Genomic DNA, 20,050 nt, shown 5'->3' on the forward strand with positions numbered 1-20,050 from the left:
AGGACATTGATTTGTGTATGAAAGAACGTTACATCTGCCACCTATAATTTGTGGAATTCTTGTGTAAAGCCACCAGAACAGGTATATATTATATATGTTTAGCACCTCCGGAATGAGCTTTCACATCTATAACAGATCAATTTCCCCTGAGCCCAAGGAGTGACGACCCATTTCCTTTGAAGGGCTCCCCATACATATTTCAGCTGTGAACTACCTACCAGGCTCATGGGGAGACACATTGCAATACATTCACAACAGCAACGTGACTGTATGAAAGCACAATCTGTCACTAAGATTCTGAAAGGCTTTGTTCTACTTCAGTTTTAAATGTGGGTATGGTGCAATGTAAAATGCAGTCCTTTATCTATCTATCTATCTATCTATCTATCTATCTATCTATCTATCTATCTATCTATCTATCTGATGCATTTCAGAAACATCTATCATAACAAGTCATTTTGATTCAAATTTTATTCCAAAACAAAAAGAATCAGGTTTTTTCCCAGGTCAGACCTCTGCCCAAAGAAGCCGGGTAATTCTACCTTCTCCAAAATACATTCAGTAATTATCTCTCTACATAAAACTTTATTGGTAGTGACAGGGCCCTCTATTACCATGCAAGGATGTGATTCCCCCATGCCTACCTGAGCATGACGAGGGAATCACCGGACTCCTTAGAAACGAGGCATGCATCTAATCCAGTGCAATATTTTCTCATCGATGACAGCCTCACAGTTTACTGTTTGTTGTCTTTACAGCCTTATTTAGTAACGGCTGAGGCAAACAGAACGTCCTACTGCAGCTTCACATTAAAGGAGTTCAGCTAGCTTTTATTGGGGAGCAGCCGCAGAAAATGCAGTGTATGTCATAGTGGTTACAGCTGACTGCAGTCATTTATCAAAAATGTGCCTACAAAACAAGACAAATGGTTTTATTTTGAATTTTGCTGCTTCTCGGCAAAGTAGCTTACTTTACTGTGTCTTACTTGTTGTATGTGCAGCAGGAGGTTACGGTCGTTATTATTACTTTCAACATGAATTTGTTTGGCTGCACTATAACCAAATCAACCTTGTCTCTTCGAAATTACATTTGTACATTACTTTTGCGTTGAGAACGTAATTGCTGCCTGGATTGCGAGACGTTTCTCTCTGTCAGTGACACACTTGTACCACACTGGTTTCGCAAGGTGTTCGGGGTGGATGGAAAACATCCAAAGTGCAGGACTGTGACAGAATTGGGATCGCGTCCAGACCCCTGTCTAAAGCACTTTGATTTAGATTAGGGAAAGATCTTGAGTTTGGTAAAATGTTAATAAATGAAGCAATAATAAAACATAGTGCTATCGTACCGTTAAGTGGATAGTGTATCGCAAGACTGCCTATTCTTGCCAAGTGTTCTGTATCAGCATTTTTGTGACTTGCCTTGTACGTTAATTAGCAACATTTGCTACCATGGTGTTGCAGAGGTGGTGTCTTTATTTAAATACCTTCATATCTTCCTGAACTTTTACCAGGGTATACGGTATATGAGGGTATTTCTGTAGTGTAACTCTGAGTCTGTCGCCATGTTTCTTAGCTCAGCTGCCTGTTTCACCAGTAGAGACAGACTTCCGGTGATGCATGATGCGCACTAGATAAATTATGTCCTACAGCCTCCATATGAGAAAGATGAGCGTCTGTATTTTTGAGGGCAATGTAAATCATATCCTTGGTTTTTTTTAATACACTGGTATACTGTGATTGTCATGATCCTGGGTTTTTGTATATAAATTCTGTTTTCCTATGGACTTCTTTTGAGGTTTTCTGTTTGTGTTCCTTGTTTCATGTTTTTCATTCATCTTTAATCTGTGTCCTGTTTTATTTTGTAGATTCTCTCCTCATGTGTCGTGTCTGGTTTTACTTTATGTCTTTGTGTGTTTTCCCGCCTGTTTTCTGTCACACCTGTCTCGTTAGTCCTTCCCTGTTCCCAGAGTCTTCCCCTTCACACCTGTTCTGTATTAGTCTTATTTGCTCCACCCTAGTGTTCCCAACCTCACCCCTGTTGTTAGCCAACCCCCATTTTCCCTCCTTTTGCCCATGTCGACCTACTCCAGCTGTGTCTCGTTCTTGTGATTAGTTCTCTGTGTATATATACACCTGTGTTTTCCTTTGTTTCTTGTCCTGTGTTCTTGGTGTTCATATTATCGTGGTTGGTTTTCAGTTCAGTTTTGGTTCTGCTTTCGTTTGGACTTTTAGTTACCTGCTTGGTCTGGATGTCTTTTTGTTAACCCTTACACTTGCCTGCTGCTCTGCACATGGGTCCTCCCTGAACTGATTCATGACAGCGATACCATTCAAGCCTCTTGGTAACCATGAGTGTCAACCAATCAATCTGGACTGTTGAAATGAAAATGCCTTTTAAACTCTTTTAGAACACATCCCTCTCCATATTGTGCACACTTAATATATGCCAAAAAAAACTAGACAAAAAAATTCTTCATATACTTAGATCAAAATCCAGTCATTTTCTTCCTGAAGAACAATAATAAATGATGCTCACATAAGCTAATAGCAACCACTTGCATGACATACACCATCAGTCAATCTGCAACGTTCAGCTGTACAGAGCTAAGGTGAAGTTAGATAGCCGACAACAGCATGGTACGTAGGTGTGTCTTCATTATTATTCACTTTGAGAAAAGTGGTATCTGTGACAGCTTCAGATTGTGCACATGGCATTTTCTACAGTGGACTGCTTCAGCAGCTAATACTACACATGATGGGCTTTGTCTCTCCCCCTCATGGACACTAACATTACTATCCCATTAGTGTACACCATCGGGGCCTCTCATTCATGACTCACCCAGTTTTCAACGATAAAATTAAATTTCTTTTAATGTTATGTCCGGTCTGCCTATCTTGAAAATATGTCACAGTACTGCAGCTAGCAACTCTTGAAATGTTGTTCCATGAGGACTTTAAAGGATTTTTTTTTAAACAAGGCTGGAAAAATCCAGATAGTAACACCGTAATCAAAAAAATGACAGTTGCTTTACGAAAAGACATGAAATAATATGATTAACGTTGGGAAAAAAGGGTCATATAAACCACCCTGGAAGACTTTAATGAACTTGTTTTTAAGAAAATTAGATTTTAGGATGTAATAATGTAATTAATACCTTGTTATGAAGGTGACTATTTTTCAGTGTGTTGCTCTGATGCCACAGATAGATAAACTATCTGTCTAATTTATGGTTTGTCTAGCCTGCCTGTCTGAACATGCCGCCCTCTCTGTCATTAAGTGGGCTCCGGGATCTCAAGGTGCTTTTTTCTTTCACCCCACGCTGTCGAACCACCCTTTGAAAGCTTGCTGAAATATGCAGTCTGTAAATTCAGCATACAGTTTTTGTCCTTCACATGAAAAAAAAAAACACCCATATATGCAGCTATTTATGCAAGTCACAGAGTCCTTCTGAAGTGGTCTTTTAGAACTTTGCCTTGAATGAAGATAAATAATGAGAAGAACAGGATCCAACAATGCATACAGTAGAGAAAGGTGACCCCCCCCCTTGGCTTAAACGCCTCAACGACGCAGTGCCAGGGATTGAGTAAGAAGCAGCATCAAAACACCAACTCCCATCTGTCGAGTTTGCATGCTAATCACAACAACAGGCAGACTCACAAAGGATGATCACAGGATTGGTAGGGAGTCCATTTTACGTCACGAACGCTAATGAGATCAACATGGCTATAAATATGAGAGAATATTTATCCGTCCATGGGGATAAAAAAAGAAAAGGTTTTTCTTTAGGATATCCTCCCTCTAAAATATTCAGCTGAACATTTGGCAGTCCTGCTGTTAAAAGCACAGCAGCCAATACTGACTGAGTGCAGACTTCAGATCAGGTCGTATGTCAGCAAAATGTGGCTAATTATATCAAAATGTCCTCTGTGTTTACTGAAGCCAAGTATTGATGCACCTGCCTCTTTGCTATCATCAGTTTTTGTATTACACACATTATGTCCAAAGCTTACGATCTTGCGCACGCCTTTAAAACATGTATCTATCTGTCAGGGTTTGACAGGTACGGCAGGAGACACTGGGTCTGATATTTCAAGATTTATTACATGGTTTGATTTGCTTGTTTTAAATATGACAACTTTTACACCCTTTTTATTTTACAGGTGTCACTTTTTATATTCTGAGTCAGCACTGATACTGAAACCCTCTGTTCAAACCAAATGAAAAACAGTTTCAGGTGTGAATACAAAGGATATCCTTCCTCTGAGGTATATAGCTTCAGTACTTACACCTATCTATTAGGGATGTGGTGCGCAGCGCAAAGCTAACTAGGTGGGCAGTGGGCACTACTCTGAAGGTTAAAACCATGATGTATGAGCAGACATGGATACAGCACTGAATGTGGGGCCTTGTTCATTCCTATGAGAGTTGCTCAGTGGAGCATGGAGTCAAAGTGGTTTAACTGCCACATATAAAATGCTGGGATTATCGGCACTACTTACGCATCGTGCAGCTCATAGAGCAAGCGCTCTTGAGACTTACGCTGGCCGAGCTCTGCTGAGTGTAACCAACTGGCTAACTTATCTCAAGGCAATTGAATCGAACGCAACTGGACTTAGTTTTGTCTTAGAAGACGTTTCACCTCTTATCCAAAAGGCTTCATCAGTTCATGCTTGTCTGACTAGGCTGGAACTAGTCTGACAAACTGGTGTGGAAAAACCCAGGTATTTAAAACTAAGTCCAGTTGCGTTCGATTCAATTGCCTTGAGATAACTATGACCTGGATAAATGAGAATATCCACAGGCAACTGGCTAACTTCCATCAGCCAAGTCAAGCCAACTTTATTTATATTGCACATTTCATATGACAAGCGTAAGCTCAGTGTGCTTAAGCTACATCATACATGACAAATATTAAATATCATATATGATATTAAAGTATCACATACATGAATACAAGCAGGACGTGATAGAAGCAAACAAAATAAGAAGGTATTAACATTATTATCATTATTCTTAAAAAAGGGGAGATAATAACAACAATAATACTAATTCCTAAAACAGATAAGAACACACTTACAAACCAAACTAAAAGCCTGCGACAAAAGATACGCTTTTAGTTTGCTTTTAAAAAACAACTATAACGACTAAAAGCGCCATGAGCTGATTAAGACTTAGCCAAAAGGCTAACTTCCGGTTTAGCGCTCTGCTTTTTTGAATGGAGATAAAAATATTTATTCTTGCAGCTCTTCTAGACTTTCCAAATGTTATTGGACTGAATGAATCAAATCCTAAACACAAATCATTTTCTGGCTGTGACACTCAAAAAAACTTATCCACTGAATTACAGGCATCTCTTTCGCATTGTAAGTCAATGGGAAAAGGTATTTTTAAAGGGCATCACAGACAGACACTGGAAATTGCAGTACCACAGTTTGGCCACTATGAAAATTGGCTTCAAGGCCCAGGGCCTGGTTTGCACAGCTAGCCCTCTGTCTGTCAGTAAAGCCAACAGAAATTAATAAAAGGCTAGACATATGCATCACAAAACATTAAAATTTTACCACCTCTGAAGGGATAGTGCTTTGAAATGTGGTGCCAAAGCTCACCAAGTCAATGGAGTGGTGGAATACGAAGAAAGGACTCTTGTACTTCACGTCATTTTGTTTTGTTGTTGTTTTTTTTCCCTCAGTATTAATCAGTTTGTTCGTGGGTGTCGGGCTATTGAAAGAAAAATTTATCTATCTATCTATCTATCTATCTATCTGTCTATCTATCTATCTATCTATCTATCTATGTGTGTGACATTGTACCCTCACGTCTTGGATCCACCGACCACTTCATCTATCTGAGTGGCACTGCAGCCTGCAAGAAGAGGAGTGGAGCAGGGTTGACGTATAAGGCTGACAACGGCTCCATTCATGCGTCTAATTTAAGAGCGGCTTCTGCTCTGTCTAATTAACAATTTACTAGGCCATCAGTCAGCCTCCCCATTGTGGTATAATCAGCGTCACCGGCGTTCAGGCAGCTCGGTGCACACTTCCGCATCTGCAGTGGAATTAGAACAACCATCCAACTTTCATGGATATACACACACAGAAGAGTGGGCACGGCGCGTTCCAAGGACGCGGCGAGAACAACTGCGAAACCCCAGATTGAAAGATGACACTGTGCAGGGGAGTGAGAGGTGCAACGTGTTCGACAAATTAGCCGGCTCTATTTGTGCGTGCTACGAGCTGCAGCTGTATGATGTTATTGCAGCGTTAAAGGAATCAACAGATGTGTGTTTGCTCCCCTGAGGGTGGGCTTTGAGTCGCTTGCTGACTTAGCGGGGTCAGCATGTATCACAAGTCTGGTGTGAACGCAGCTCTGATACAACTACACGTTGGGAGCACATTCTGCTTGTCTTTTATTTAAGGGTCGGGCTTTGGCACGTGGGAGGTTTTGATCTGCTCGGTCATGCATAGGCACCTTTAAAGGATTATGATACAGTGTCAAAGTGGATTTTTGTAAAAAAAAAAAAAAAAAATGCATAAATAAATCCCTCCATAAAGGCTCCACCCGCCTCACCCTAAAGTTGCATAACACTAATTCTTCTGGTCCTCCCTCTTCTCCTACACCCTCCTCAAGACAAAAGCCAACTCATATTGTTAGTTTTATTTCTTTATTTCAGTAGAGGAATATAAGGAGTGGAGGGCTAGCATCTACAGTCTTCTGCTCATTGTCCCTCCAAATATTCTGACAGAAGAATAATAACCCACAGAGAGGATTAAGGGCTGGTAATCTGGGGGAATAGTGTATTCCATTTCTACTGCTTTCTGTATTATTTCGCCCCTTAGCTTCCTCTGTATAAACAAATAGAATTTCACTCGTTTATCCACTTAGTTCCTCTGTCTTGCTGATTAGCAGTGAAGGGCTGGGAGGCTGGGATAACCTAGAGCGGATAGTTCCAAGGATATCTGAGGCCTGCATGCCTGCGTGTGTGTGTGTGTGTGTGTGTGTGTGTGTGTGTGTGTGTGTGTGTGTGTGTGTGTGTGTGCGCGCGCATGTACTGTATAAACAAATGCCACGCTACTTGAAGGGCGCGGCCAATTAAAAGAAGCCCCTGAAGGAGCGTGCTCATCAGGATGCAGTGAACATAGCAGATCCACTCTCAGATAGCCTGCTGCAGTCTGTCACTGTAACTAAGGCATTAATACCACCAAGGCTATGTAGCACAAAATATTGACATCTTCATCCTTTAGACACGGAGCGATCGATAGGAAATATGAATACTATGGCTCACAGGATCACAAATGTGAAAAGGAATCCAAAAGATTTTTTTTTTTTTTTTTTTTTGTAGGAATCACATTTTTCCGCACAAACTCTTGCATCATATATTGCAACTGATAATGAAAAATACTCCTAATTTTGTTGGATATAAAATTGTCATTAAAGAAAATTGAAACAATGATAAAAAAAATATATAAAATAACAATTATAATCTTGCAATTTCATGTAAAAAAAATTACCCAGTTGTAACAGAATATGAATAAAAAAGGGTCATTGGATAGTAATAAATTCAGTATTCTGCTACAGCTTTACCACTAATTCTGCATGTATAAACTAGACCCTATTATTTAAACAACTCTTCAGAGATGTTAATAATCATCAAGTAGTGCATTACATGGAGACATGGATGGATTACTTGACAGGTCTATCGACCACAGGCCCAGGGGTCAGAGGTCTAACGGGGTTTTGCCAGCCTTCACCAGCAAAATGTCACTCAAATTAAGACGTACTATCCAGGATGAGACTCAAAATTAGAGTTGTACTGATACCGATACCAGTATCGGAAATGCCTCCGATACTGCCTAAAATGCGGTATCGGCGAGTACAGCCTATGACCAGTCCAATACCACGTAATGCCTCACGTCATTATGCATACACACGCTACAGGCAAATGAAACGGAAACGGAGCGGAGTTTAAAAAGCATTAGACTGTAGCCTTTAAATTGTCTTTTTTACCAAATTGTGTGGCTGCACTTTAACCTGTGTCTTGATCTGTGTCAACACTGGATAATAATAATAATTAAAAACAAGTTTTATGGCATTCATTCTACTATTATGTATTTATTTCTTAATATTTTACATAGAGTTTTAGGAGTTGAGACATGCAACAATTCATATCCCATCCATTTTTATTTTACACGCTGGTATTGGATCGGTACTCGGTATCGGCAGATACCTAAGGTTGAGGGATCGGAATCGGTATCGGTAAGGAAAAAGTGGTATCAGTACATCTCTACACAGAATGTCCACAAAGACACACAAAAAGACCACAAAGAATTGCAAAGGATCCGCAAAGAGATAAAAATAACACCAAAAATGGATGCCAAGTATTGATCTTTTTATTATATAAATTATAATACAAAATAAACTTTGGTAGCCGACTACAATAATAAAATCAATTTCTTTGCAGTTCAGCAGACATTTTTCTGCAGTAAGATTTACTAATGGGTGATGAACAGACTGCAGGGGGCCTTTGGGGACATAATTTCCGCTGAAAAATGTAATAAATCACAATATATCTCAATATATGTTGTTGCAATACTGCGGCAAAACATTTAAAATTGCAATGATATTATATTGTGACCCTAGCATTGTGATATTATAGTATCACAGGGCCTCTGGTGATTCCTACCCCCAGGCAAAACCACCATTAAACCTAAGTCTTGCTCCTATGTAGCTGAGGTGGTGGGGCCTTTTTGCCTATCTGTGCCCAGGGGCCCATTGTCTCACAATCCGCCCATGCTCAAGGAGCACAATTCCATTTCGGACATATTTAGAAGAATTAAAATCCCTTTTGGCAAGTTTTAGACACCATTATCAAACAATTAGTGCTCTGTTGCTAAGAAACATTAATTATATTTCTAGGTGAGCTGGTACATCATTGGACGGGAATGTTTTTGACTTGTGAGAGAAACAAAGAGATTTTGTTGTGATGGAACAAAAAAAATACAGTGTTGTGCAGATAAGACAAAGACAGGTAGAACAAAGGCTGGATGTCTGCATTGGACTGTACTGGAGCCAATTATCCTCCAACTACCTCCTGTATTTACACTCATTGTCTACTGGATCCAGTGCCAACACACAAAACAATACTGATATTTTTTGTGGAAGGACACCAAGCCAAACCTTGTGTTTGCCAGCCTCGGTGTGATTTGGTCTCGGTTGCAGCCAAACCACATGTTGCACCATCATGGCTGTGTTGACTCCTATGACCCCCAAAACTTCATCACAAAGGGACAATAGCCAATGTGTGACCTTATCGACCTCTATTGGCGACCAGAAGGAATTGCAACAACATTAGCAGAAGTTATTATCTCCTCCTTTAGGAGTTGCTCAGGTCCCTGGATCAGGTAATGAGGCTTATTAGTCTTCGTAGCTGAAAGGTCTTCCTCACAGCACCATCCTCAATTGTTAAAGAGTTGGAAAAAGTGAATAAATGAGGCCGGGGAGACTGGGAGGGTCCTGAAATTCAGGCCAAAAAAAAGCTGGAAATGAAAGCCAGAAATCTCAGCACCTGGCAGAGTAATCAATGAGTCAGTTGTATTGATCAACAACCTTTCCAGCTCCGGATATATTGTTGTCATTTTGTTCTGTGGGGAGTTAAAAATTCCTGCATACTTCCCCTTGCCTGCCTCAAGAGAAGAGTTGTGCTTTTACTGGTGTCGTCGCCGGCCTCGGCCAATTAGGAGAATAAGAACAACTCAAAAACAAGTAACACATTCCACACAGAAAAATGCAGAGTCGCTAATTCTTTTTTTTCTCTCTCTGGCTTTGCTGCGGCACTCATGCAGATGGCACGCTGACAGGTGATGAAGGATAATTTAACTTGAAAACGCACGGTGGCACGCAAGCGTCACACAACCTTCACACTTCTCAGTTTCACATGCATCCTCTCTTCCTCTCTCTTTGTCTCTCCTTCTCTCCCCTGCCTCTCCTTTCCTCACACCTCCCCGTGCACTCATAGAACACTACACCCACACACACATTATCCCTCCCAGCCCTCCCTCTGTGCTCATACACACACCCATACAAACACAAAGATGGATCAATTTCACATTCCCTTTCAGGATGCGGAAGATGCCATGTCTCTGTCAGTTTATGGCACGGTGTTTGATCCCACCTAATGCTGCTATGTAAATCAGCCATTGTTGTTCTTATTTATTTATTTTTTCTTTTGCGTTCCATCCTTTTCTTTACGGCTTGATAATATTCTAAACAATTATCTCGCCACCACAGATGCAGCATCTTGTGGCCTATTTTTAAAAATAGGCCAGAGTTTTTTGGCAAGGCACCGCCAAAACAATAACAAAGTTAACTAATTGAAAAAAAAAATGCCCTCATTGTGTAGTGGTTTAAAACTCCCGAAGAGAAAGCTTTCAGTTCCACCATAATGGTTTTATCCATTCATTTGGGCTTTATTGGCTTTGCTTGGCAGTAGACAGGGAGCAATGGCACCCCCAAGCAACAGTTTTCCCACAGAGTCATTTGATCATATGCTGACTGGGTGAAAAAGAGTGTAAATTAAAGTCCCTCCTCGCTCTGACACTTTAAACACAAGACACGACAGGCCATATTTTCTCAGCCAAATCAGAAGCCTTGAGAGATGGATACCAATTATAATTGCAGCCGGAATGAGGCGGGGGAAAAAAAAGAAGTCAGACATAGGTGTGTGTCAGAAGCCTGGTGCTAAATCACACCAGCAGTTGGATGATGAAAAACCTGCCTGAAGGGTCTGAGGGACCCAGAGCCATTCTGTGCCAATGAAGAGGGTGTGCACTTGAATTTGCATCACCCTGTGACATATCAAAGAGAATGCACAAGTAGACGTGCCCCTTTGATTTTGCTAGTTGTGAAATGCAAAGTTACTCTGCAGGCCCACAATAATCTGAGGCTTTCTTACCATAATCCCGCAGTTTTAGCCAAGTAATGAACAACGTGAGGGAGAGGGAGTGTGTACAGCATGTTGCATAAGCACTGTGTGTGTGTGTGTGTGTGTGTGTGTGTGTGTGCAGGGGTGGGGCAGGGTGGAGATGAGGGTTTTCCACAAGCTCTTGATGGAACAAATTGGATGTTGCATACATGCACTTATCTCATCGTGGTGCTGCTTATCGAACATTACACGCCATGCCGGTGTTATTCTCTCTGCACTGCATTAAACATATTTACACAACACAGGCACGGGTACAATCAGGCGTGCAGGAACACACGCACTGACATGCCAGGTGCTTCCTCCTCTCTCCCCCTCCTCCTCCTCCTCATCCCTCCCTCTCTCTCTCTCCACCTTTCCTCGCGCACACAAACACAGCACACACACGCACACACACACACAGCCTACGGCATGCTCCTGCCAAGAAATGAAATTCTTAGCCATTTCCGGCGGGAACGGAGGAGCATTTCTGTCCTCATTAGAATAGCTCCACGTCCAGTCGGTGAAAGCTACAAGGCCCAATTTCCTGTCTTTTTGGCGGCACCCTGAGTGGGACGATGCCTCAAAAACACCAATTATAAGCCAAGGAGCTGGAGAGCAAAGCGGTATTATTGGGCCGCCAAGCGGACCATCTGCAGACTTCATCAAAAGCTCAGCCCACAGCGGCCAGACGGGCTGATCGGATGCCCGGGTTAAGTTGCGATATCATGCAGAGCATATTGACCACCACAAATACTACACGGCCTCTCACTCGCTCTCACGCGCGCCCCACTCGCGCACTCCAACACGCACGCATACAAACGAGGAAACAAGGAAAAAGGACACGCACAAAATCTGCTCTGAATTATGACTCAATTAAGAGCCACTGAGTCAAGGTCGTTTACAGCCGCAATATCCATAACTGATATTGACGCTTGGGTTTTTTTACGCACCAAAAATCAGAGAACAATGTGTCACTGTGCAGATTGGAGGTGTTTTTGCGCAGATTATCAGTCATGTAGCAGTTTAACCAAACCCCGGAGGAGCCAGCGGAGTAAACTCCAATTAGGACATCTGATTTATCTGTGGTTGTGTCTGCTCTCCACAGACGGGTGACACTGCCCGATGTGCGTTTTATCATTGCGCAGTAACCAAGCAGGATCCTCCTGTCTGCTTTATGTGAAAACTTTACAAAGACGTCCTATTGTCTAATGCGTACTCACCATCAATAATAACGGTCTTCATGATTTAGATTGGGGTGAAATCCAGAAGCTGTATAAATCCAAGTCGAATGAATCCCAGCGTGTGCGGAGACAGATAGGATATCCGCTGTTTATTGCAATTTATGGGGGTAATTGCAAATCCAGTGCACGGTGGGGAGACGGACAGCCTAAAGCACCCCTGCACCCTTCAAACTTTAGCCGTAGGTCTTCCCGAGTGGGGAGCCACGTCTCCGGCTGCACCCGAGCTCAGTCATTTGGACGAGGGATTAAAAAAATAGTCAGCAATAAACATCCAAATTGGGATCAGCAGACTCGACACACCAGTCGACACCTCCCCAAAATATAGGGCGCGCAAACAGCTCCAGAGAAGAGCTCAAAGTGTTAACGCACAAGTGGAGAATCAACGACACAGGCGAAAAATCAGTATTGGATCCATGTTTTTGAAATCGCAGCACATATCCAGTCCGATCACTTGCCCCGCTGTATATTTCCCAAGTACACGGAGAAAAGTGTGGTGGATGCGCACGGATGTCGGCCGCACTGGTGAGCGTCAGTGTGCGTTTACCGCGGGGAGGTGGGAAGCGAGGGCGGGGCAGCGAGGTGCGTTTGGCGGAAAGAGGGAGAAAGAGGGAGTGAGAGAATTCAGAGATGAATGTTTTATGGGCATATATCACGCTGCAAAAGATATTCCTCTTAAAATCTCAAAGTGGGGTTTTCATAAAGCAAAGCAGAGGAGGTTTTAGTTCATTTCTGCCTGGTTACAGTTATTTATAGATCCCGCACACAAACACACATGTAGTTGAAAACAAGTTATTTTACATACATGATAAACTTTAAAGATTTCAGGAGTGAATCTGAGACTTAATGACTTATTCAGACGGACATTTCTTGCAGCGCAGGGCTGCGCTCTAATGAATGTTTTATGTGCAGGGGGGTGGTGATGGTGGTGGTGGTGGGTGGGTAGGAAGGTGACGTGAGGCGAATCTATTTGGATCGGCCACGGCCAGGCACGCACATGCATACGAAAACACCCCACCCCCCCACCCCCCAAAAGACAGTCGAAGAGCCTGGCCTGCCGGTGGGACCAGCGCTTCCTCCTGGGGACTGGACAGTTTGGCTGCTCTGATGTCGGAGGCGGAGTTGTTAAACCCGACAGGGGAAAAAAATCAGTTCTGCTTGGTTAACCGGACAGGAAAACATTTAAATCCTCAAACTTACCTGTGACCCAGGACTTTTACCAAACATTTTATTTTATATTTTATATTTTATTTTACTGTATTTATTTTTATTCTTAGATTCCCCTTTATTCTTCTCATCATAATATATTGCTCATATTTTAAAATAGTTTAGAAAATAAATGAGCAATTTTGTACATAATTATTAAAACTATTATCTTCTGCTCTGGCTCACATATATATATATTTTTTTTCTCTGTATTTTCTCCACATGGAAAATTAAAATGCCTGCAAGCATGGCATGTCATTGCAGAGAGTCCCACATCCCGTTTTCACGCATGTGATATGATAATGGCTGCTTTTACAAAGTGATTAGACTATTGAGCAGCACAAACACACTCTGGCAGTGCTGATTGGACCGAAGGACCAGCTCACCGTCGCTCTACTCTGCAGCTATGCCTGCTTTGCTCAGACCCAGGGGGATTAGATTCACAGCAGCGGTGCTATTATCTTTAGGTAGCACACGCCCCCTACCGGCGAACATGGAAAATAGATCTTTCAGCACCATGGACAGAGACAGAGAAGCCTCATCTGTGGAAGATGATTTCCTGCTCGCCCTTAGAGACAGCAGGGGATCATACCGTGTGTGTGTGTGTGTGTGTGTGTGTGTGTGTGTGTGTGTGTGTGTGTGAGCTCTGGGAGAGAAATTACTGGACTCACGGTGAAGACAATCTTTTTATTTATCAAATTTCCTATATGGGAATTTGGAATATTTCCACCTGTGTGCATCATGTCATAATGAAATATGGGAAACTTTCCAAATTGCAAACTCTCACTTGGAATAGCATCTTTTTTTTTTTGTTGTATAGTGAGAAATACATAAGATACTAGGTTGTGGGTATTATAAGCCCCACTGGCACAAGATCAAATGTTTGTGTTAATTATACTTTAGTACGTCGACTGAGACAGAAAAAACGCCAAGAGATTACCACAGGGAGCAGGTGAATGGAAACCACAGCCAGGTGGGTGGTGTAGTCGAGTGAAATGGGGGTATGTGCAGCAGGCTAATCCCAAGCTTACAACTACCACCAATATTGAATCACACCATCAGAATATGTCAGTGAGCCACTCGCCTGGTATTTGCTCACAGTGGAGACCGGCAGGGCCAGATGGCCAGTAGAGACACAGTCCAAAGCCGCCGCAGCGACCTGCTGAGAACGAGGTCACCCCGCGAGAATAGGAAATGCTGTCACCTTTCACGGTCGTCTCTGTCTCTCCTGCTCTATCTGAAAGCACCCGTGTGGGCAAACACATGTGTGTGCATAATCCTGTCATGCATTTGTGTGCTGCTTGTTTGTATGCCCGGGAGTGTACTGTAACAGGCAGAGTGCCATTTCTTGTGCTGGATTTTATAAGGCTTTTCTCAAGAGGAAAAAAATAATAATAATAACAAATAACACTGCGGTTATCACCACTACTAACAAGGCTGGAGGCAACAGATGGAATACACATTCAAATGCTGCATTTCCTAAACTAACATTCATAGATGTGCTGTACAGAGTTACAGCCGATAGAAAATATACTCTGGAGTAGCCCAGGTCTGGAGAAACGTTTACATACTTTCTGTGAAAAAAACTTTGTATTTTTGAAACCAAAATATCATTAAATAGACAAGAACACGAGTTGCATTAAAATAGGATCTTAATAAAGTGGCATTGTACAGTGCAGTGGCGCCCACAAGGGTGGAGTAAAGTGGGTATGGCCCCCAGGATACAAATGGCCAATCCAGGAAAAAAATGGAGGCTGATATTTCTGTCTGTAATGCCCAGTTCAGACCAAAGATTTGAAATGAGACTACTTGCAAAGCGCCGTTCTGCAACGTTGTAAAAACCTGCCGGTTCACACCAATGCAACTAGATGAGATGGTGTATCATCTCTATGCAACAACTCTCTGTACTTCTGTTCTGATTTCCAGCTTTTCACATTTATTTTGTGGCTGAATATAATTTGTAGCTTCTTGAAATATGATTAAGGAAAGTGATAGTGAGATACTGGCTACAGGTGCATTTGTAGTAGTGATGAAACGGTGAAAAACAGAAACAAAACCAGCATCAGATGGACTGTATTCATAATAAATATGCCGCAATAAGATAAATAACCAACGCTAACTGATCAGCCAACGAGTGTGTGCTTCTATGGGAGGGCATAAGCACATACAGCGAGCAGCAGCAAGCGACCACGCCGTCTGCAGTCATTTTGACTTGACCGGCAGACTTTACTACAAGCAGAGTGTCTGTTAAAACAGGTGATGTGCTTTACGTTCTAAAACCAGCTACCGGCGATCAGGTGACACTATCAGCTGGCTTGAATTGAGCTCAGACCAGCCAGTTCACACTGCTGCAACATTTCTCTGCAACTTTCTAAAATGGTTTCGTCTCGTCGCAAATCTTTGGTCTGAACTGGGCTTAAGAGGCGGTGGCAAACTTAAATTTACAGCTAGTACAAAGGCAGTGGTATCGTGTGAAACAACACAACATAAGACATCCGTCAGTCCCAACCTTTTTGGTGTAGGTTGTAGAGAAGAGGGCTAAATAAAGCTCCAAAGTTAGGGTAAATTTGGATATAGAAATATTCAAAGGAACACCATGAACTCAAACCTCAAGATATGTGAATGAAAATGGGTTCTAGGGGTAACCTCGAGTCTCCGCTAAACTTGACAAGGCTAGGGCCTTGCAGCGGCCTAGGTTCGACTCCAGCCTGTGGCCCTTTGTTGCATGTCATTACCCCTCTCTCTCTCCCCTTCATGCTTAACTGGCCGATCCATAAAGGATATATATATATATATATATATATATATATATATATATATATATATATATATATATATATATATATAACTTGACAAGGCTTGTTTCCTGTAAATGTTTTGTTCCTTGGAAAATGTCAAAAGAGCTCTAGCAACACTTGTGGTATGAAAAAACTTTATTGACCAATGCGTTTCGGCTTGTGGCCTTCATCAGGGTCATAAAGAAACATACTGCACACATCATTTAAATAGGTTCATTTGAAATTGAAAGAGTAGAAAAAAATAAAAAATGCATGCATGTAACCAATGCATCCACATATATATATCTCAGCCAATGAATCACTAATAAAGGTGAGTGTGTTGGAAGCACATGAGACCTTTGGACCAACCAGAACTGCCAGAGAAATAAGGGGGGAGTGTCTAGCAGAGGTATAGAAAACACCTTGTTTTGTTCCTTATAATCAATGTACACCTTTTATATTAAGGTTGTATATTTGTCTTTTTAAAGAAAGGGACAATTAGCTTATTTGAAGAACAATGAATTACCTAACTTATTGATAAACAACACATTAAAACGCGATTGAAGATGTTAACTCTACTGGTATTAGACTATGCAGATAATTAGTAATATTTACTGTAAAGTAAGAAACCAAAGTATATCAGTATGTGGTTCCTAAATTCTTCAACTATCCTACATATGTTAACAGCATACACAAATTCCCGAAATTCACTTATGGCTTGTGGTTTTGGTGTGCCATCCCAAGATTTTTTGTAGCCCCATCTGACCACCCTATAAAGAAATCACTGGTACAGTGTTGATGTGATCTCAAAAAATCATCCAAAGCTATACATTCCCTGAGTATCACCCTTCCTAAATATATTCCTAGCTAAAGAAACACTAATTTGGCTCACTGCTTAAGATGTCCCCTTGCGCCAGGAAGTGAAAGGTGTACTGTAAGTGATTACTATACCTCCCCCAGCTCATTATACAACATGCCCACTCACTCCAGAGTCCCCCGCTCATTCCATTATACTATATCACAATGATATGCGCCAGCAAGTGAAAAGGACACAGGTAAATTGTCATGGGAACTTTGAGGCTGGAGGCCTTTGCACAATGAGCGACTGTAAATTAACTAAGGGTGGATCATTGCCATGCGAATGGAAAAAAGGAGATTGGGGATCTTTAATTCATGACAGTAATGAAATGAGTCAAGCTGTAGAGTCTCAAAGGCAGCGGATCCTAGACCGAGGCTCCTCTATTCTTTTCATCACAAGTCTGATGGATCAAAAGGAGAATGGGGGCATAAATGACTTCCTTTGGTAATGTGAAGTTAGTTGTGTCCCACTGCCACGGGAGCTACAGTAGGACCAGTGTTAATTACAGTATATGAATGGAAGCTAAAACTGAAGGCTTTAACCCGCTGTCGATCATAGAGGGAAAAGGTTGGCGGCTAATGTTATGTGTATGTCAAAGATCATCAATCCATCACACACTCACATCAAGTATGACTGTGACATATTCATTTATCTTCTCGACTGAGCATTAATCTCCTCATGGTTGGATTACTGAACAGGCCAACCAGACACAGGCCCAGGGGCCCAAAGTGTCAGGGACCCCCCTGACCTTCACCTGCAAAATGTTACTCATATTAACCCATGCTGATAAGGAAGAGCCACAAAATGACTAATAAGACACAAAACAGACACACAATGATTACAAAGAAACACAAGAAGACCACCAAAAACTGCAAGGACACACAAAATAAAAAAGGGCAAAACACACAAAGAGACAAAACAACCACAAAGACACAAAATACCTCAAAGAGACAAACAAAATGACTAAAGGACATAAAAATGACCACAAAAAGAGACAAAACTACCAAAAAGAGATGCAAAACACACTCAAAGAAAAACAAAACAAACACAAAGAGACACAAAATGACTACAAAATGACTAAAAAGAGACACAAAACAACCACACAGAGACACAAAACAACCACAAAGAGACACAAAACGACTACAAAGAGACACAAAACAAACCACAAAGATACACAAAACGGCCACAAAGAGACACAAAAAAAGACACACAAAACAAACCACAAAGACACAAAATGACTACAAAGACAAACAAAAGAACCACAAAGAGACACAAAACAAACCACAAAGAGATACAAAACAACCACAAAGAGACATGAAATGACCACAAAGAGACACAAAACAACGACACAGAGACATAAAATGACCACAGAAAGACATAAAACAAACCACAAAGAGACACAAAACAACCACACAGAGACATAAAATGACCACAAAGAGACACAAAACAAACCACAAAGAGACACAAAACAACCACACAGAGACATAAAATGACCACAAAGAGACACAAAACAACGACACAGAGACATAAAATGACCACAGAAAGACATAAAACAAACCACAAAGAGACACAAAACAACCACACAGAGACATAAAATGACCACAAAGAGACACAAAACAAACCACAAAGAGACACAAAACAACCGCAAAGAGACATGAAATGACCACAAAGAGACACAAAACAAACCACAAAGAGACACAAAACAACCACACAGACATAAAATGACCACAAAGAGACATAAAATGACCACAAAGAGACACAAAACAACCACACAGACATAAAATGACCACAAAGAGACACAAAACAACCGCAAAGAGACATGAAATGACCACAAAGAGACACAAAACAAACCACAAAGAGACACAAAACAAACCACAAAGAGACATTAAATGACCACAAAGAGACACAAAACAAACCACAAAGACACAAATGACTACAAAGAAACAAAACAACCACAAAGAGACATAAAATGGCTGCAAAGAGACACAAAATGGCCACAGACACAAAACAACCGCAAAGAGACACAAAACGGCCACAAAGAGACACAAAACAAACCACAAAGAGATACAAAACAACCACACAGAGACATTAAATGACCACAAAGAGACACAAAATGACCACAAAGAGACACAAAACGACCACAAAGACACAAAATGACTACAAAGACAAACAGAAGAACCACAAAGAGACATAAAATGACCACAAAGAGACACAAAGCGGCCACAAAGACACATTAAATGACCACAAAGAGACACAAAACAAACCACAAAGACACAAAATGACTACAAAGACAAATAAAAGAACCACAAAGAGACATAAAATGACCACAAAGAGACACAAAGCGGCCACAAAGACTCATTAAATGACCACAAAGAGACACAAAACAAACTACAAAGAGACACAAAACAACAACAAAGAGACACAAAACATCTAGAGACAAAATGACCACAAAGAGACACAAAACAACTACAAAGAATAACAAATCAACCACATAGAGACACAAAATGACTTGAAAGAGACATAAAGTCAAGAAATGACTACAAAGAAACACAAAACAACCAAAAAAGACAGAATTACTCCAAAGAGAAACCCACTGCCCCAAAAGTAACACAAAATGCCCTAAAATTAACACAAAACAACCAGAAAGACAAAATTACCTCAAAAGGACAACATGACTTCAAAGAGATGCAAAACATCTTCTGTGTAGGAGAGGTGGTGGGGCCTGCTGCATGTCTATGCCCAGGGGCCCACCTCATAATCCACCTGTGCATCCCCTCCACAGTCTCCAAAACATGTTAATATTAAAAAACAGTACGAGAGATGCAGGTGTTCACCTCCATGACACCCTCTTTGCTGTATTTGGCCGCTGCTCAACTATAACTAAGCTGGAATAGCACATTTGTCACTCAGGCAATAGCACTCTTTTTACAAATTCTCCCCCCAAACTCGCAGCATGGGGTGACCAGGATGAAAAAAAAATGCTTAAATTTAATAAAAAGAACAGAGGGGC

General features: G+C 41.4%; 1 protein-coding gene across 1 annotated transcript in view; it reads right to left on the reverse strand.

Annotated features, from left to right (window-relative positions):
* Positions 1–12,728, reverse strand: part of rtn4r (reticulon 4 receptor) — a 63,735-nt gene extending 51,007 nt beyond the window's left edge. Inside the window, exon 1 of the mRNA XM_049578587.1 lies at positions 12,181–12,728. Coding sequence (XP_049434544.1) covers positions 12,181–12,202 — 22 coding nt within the window. The 5' untranslated portion in view covers positions 12,203–12,728. The remainder of the gene's footprint in view (positions 1–12,180) is intronic.
* Positions 12,729–20,050: the final 7,322 nt, after the last annotated feature.

The sequence above is a fragment of the Epinephelus fuscoguttatus genome, linkage group LG6 (genome assembly GCF_011397635.1).
Source record: "Epinephelus fuscoguttatus linkage group LG6, E.fuscoguttatus.final_Chr_v1".
NCBI classification, from domain to species: Eukaryota; Metazoa; Chordata; class Actinopteri; order Perciformes; family Serranidae; genus Epinephelus; species Epinephelus fuscoguttatus.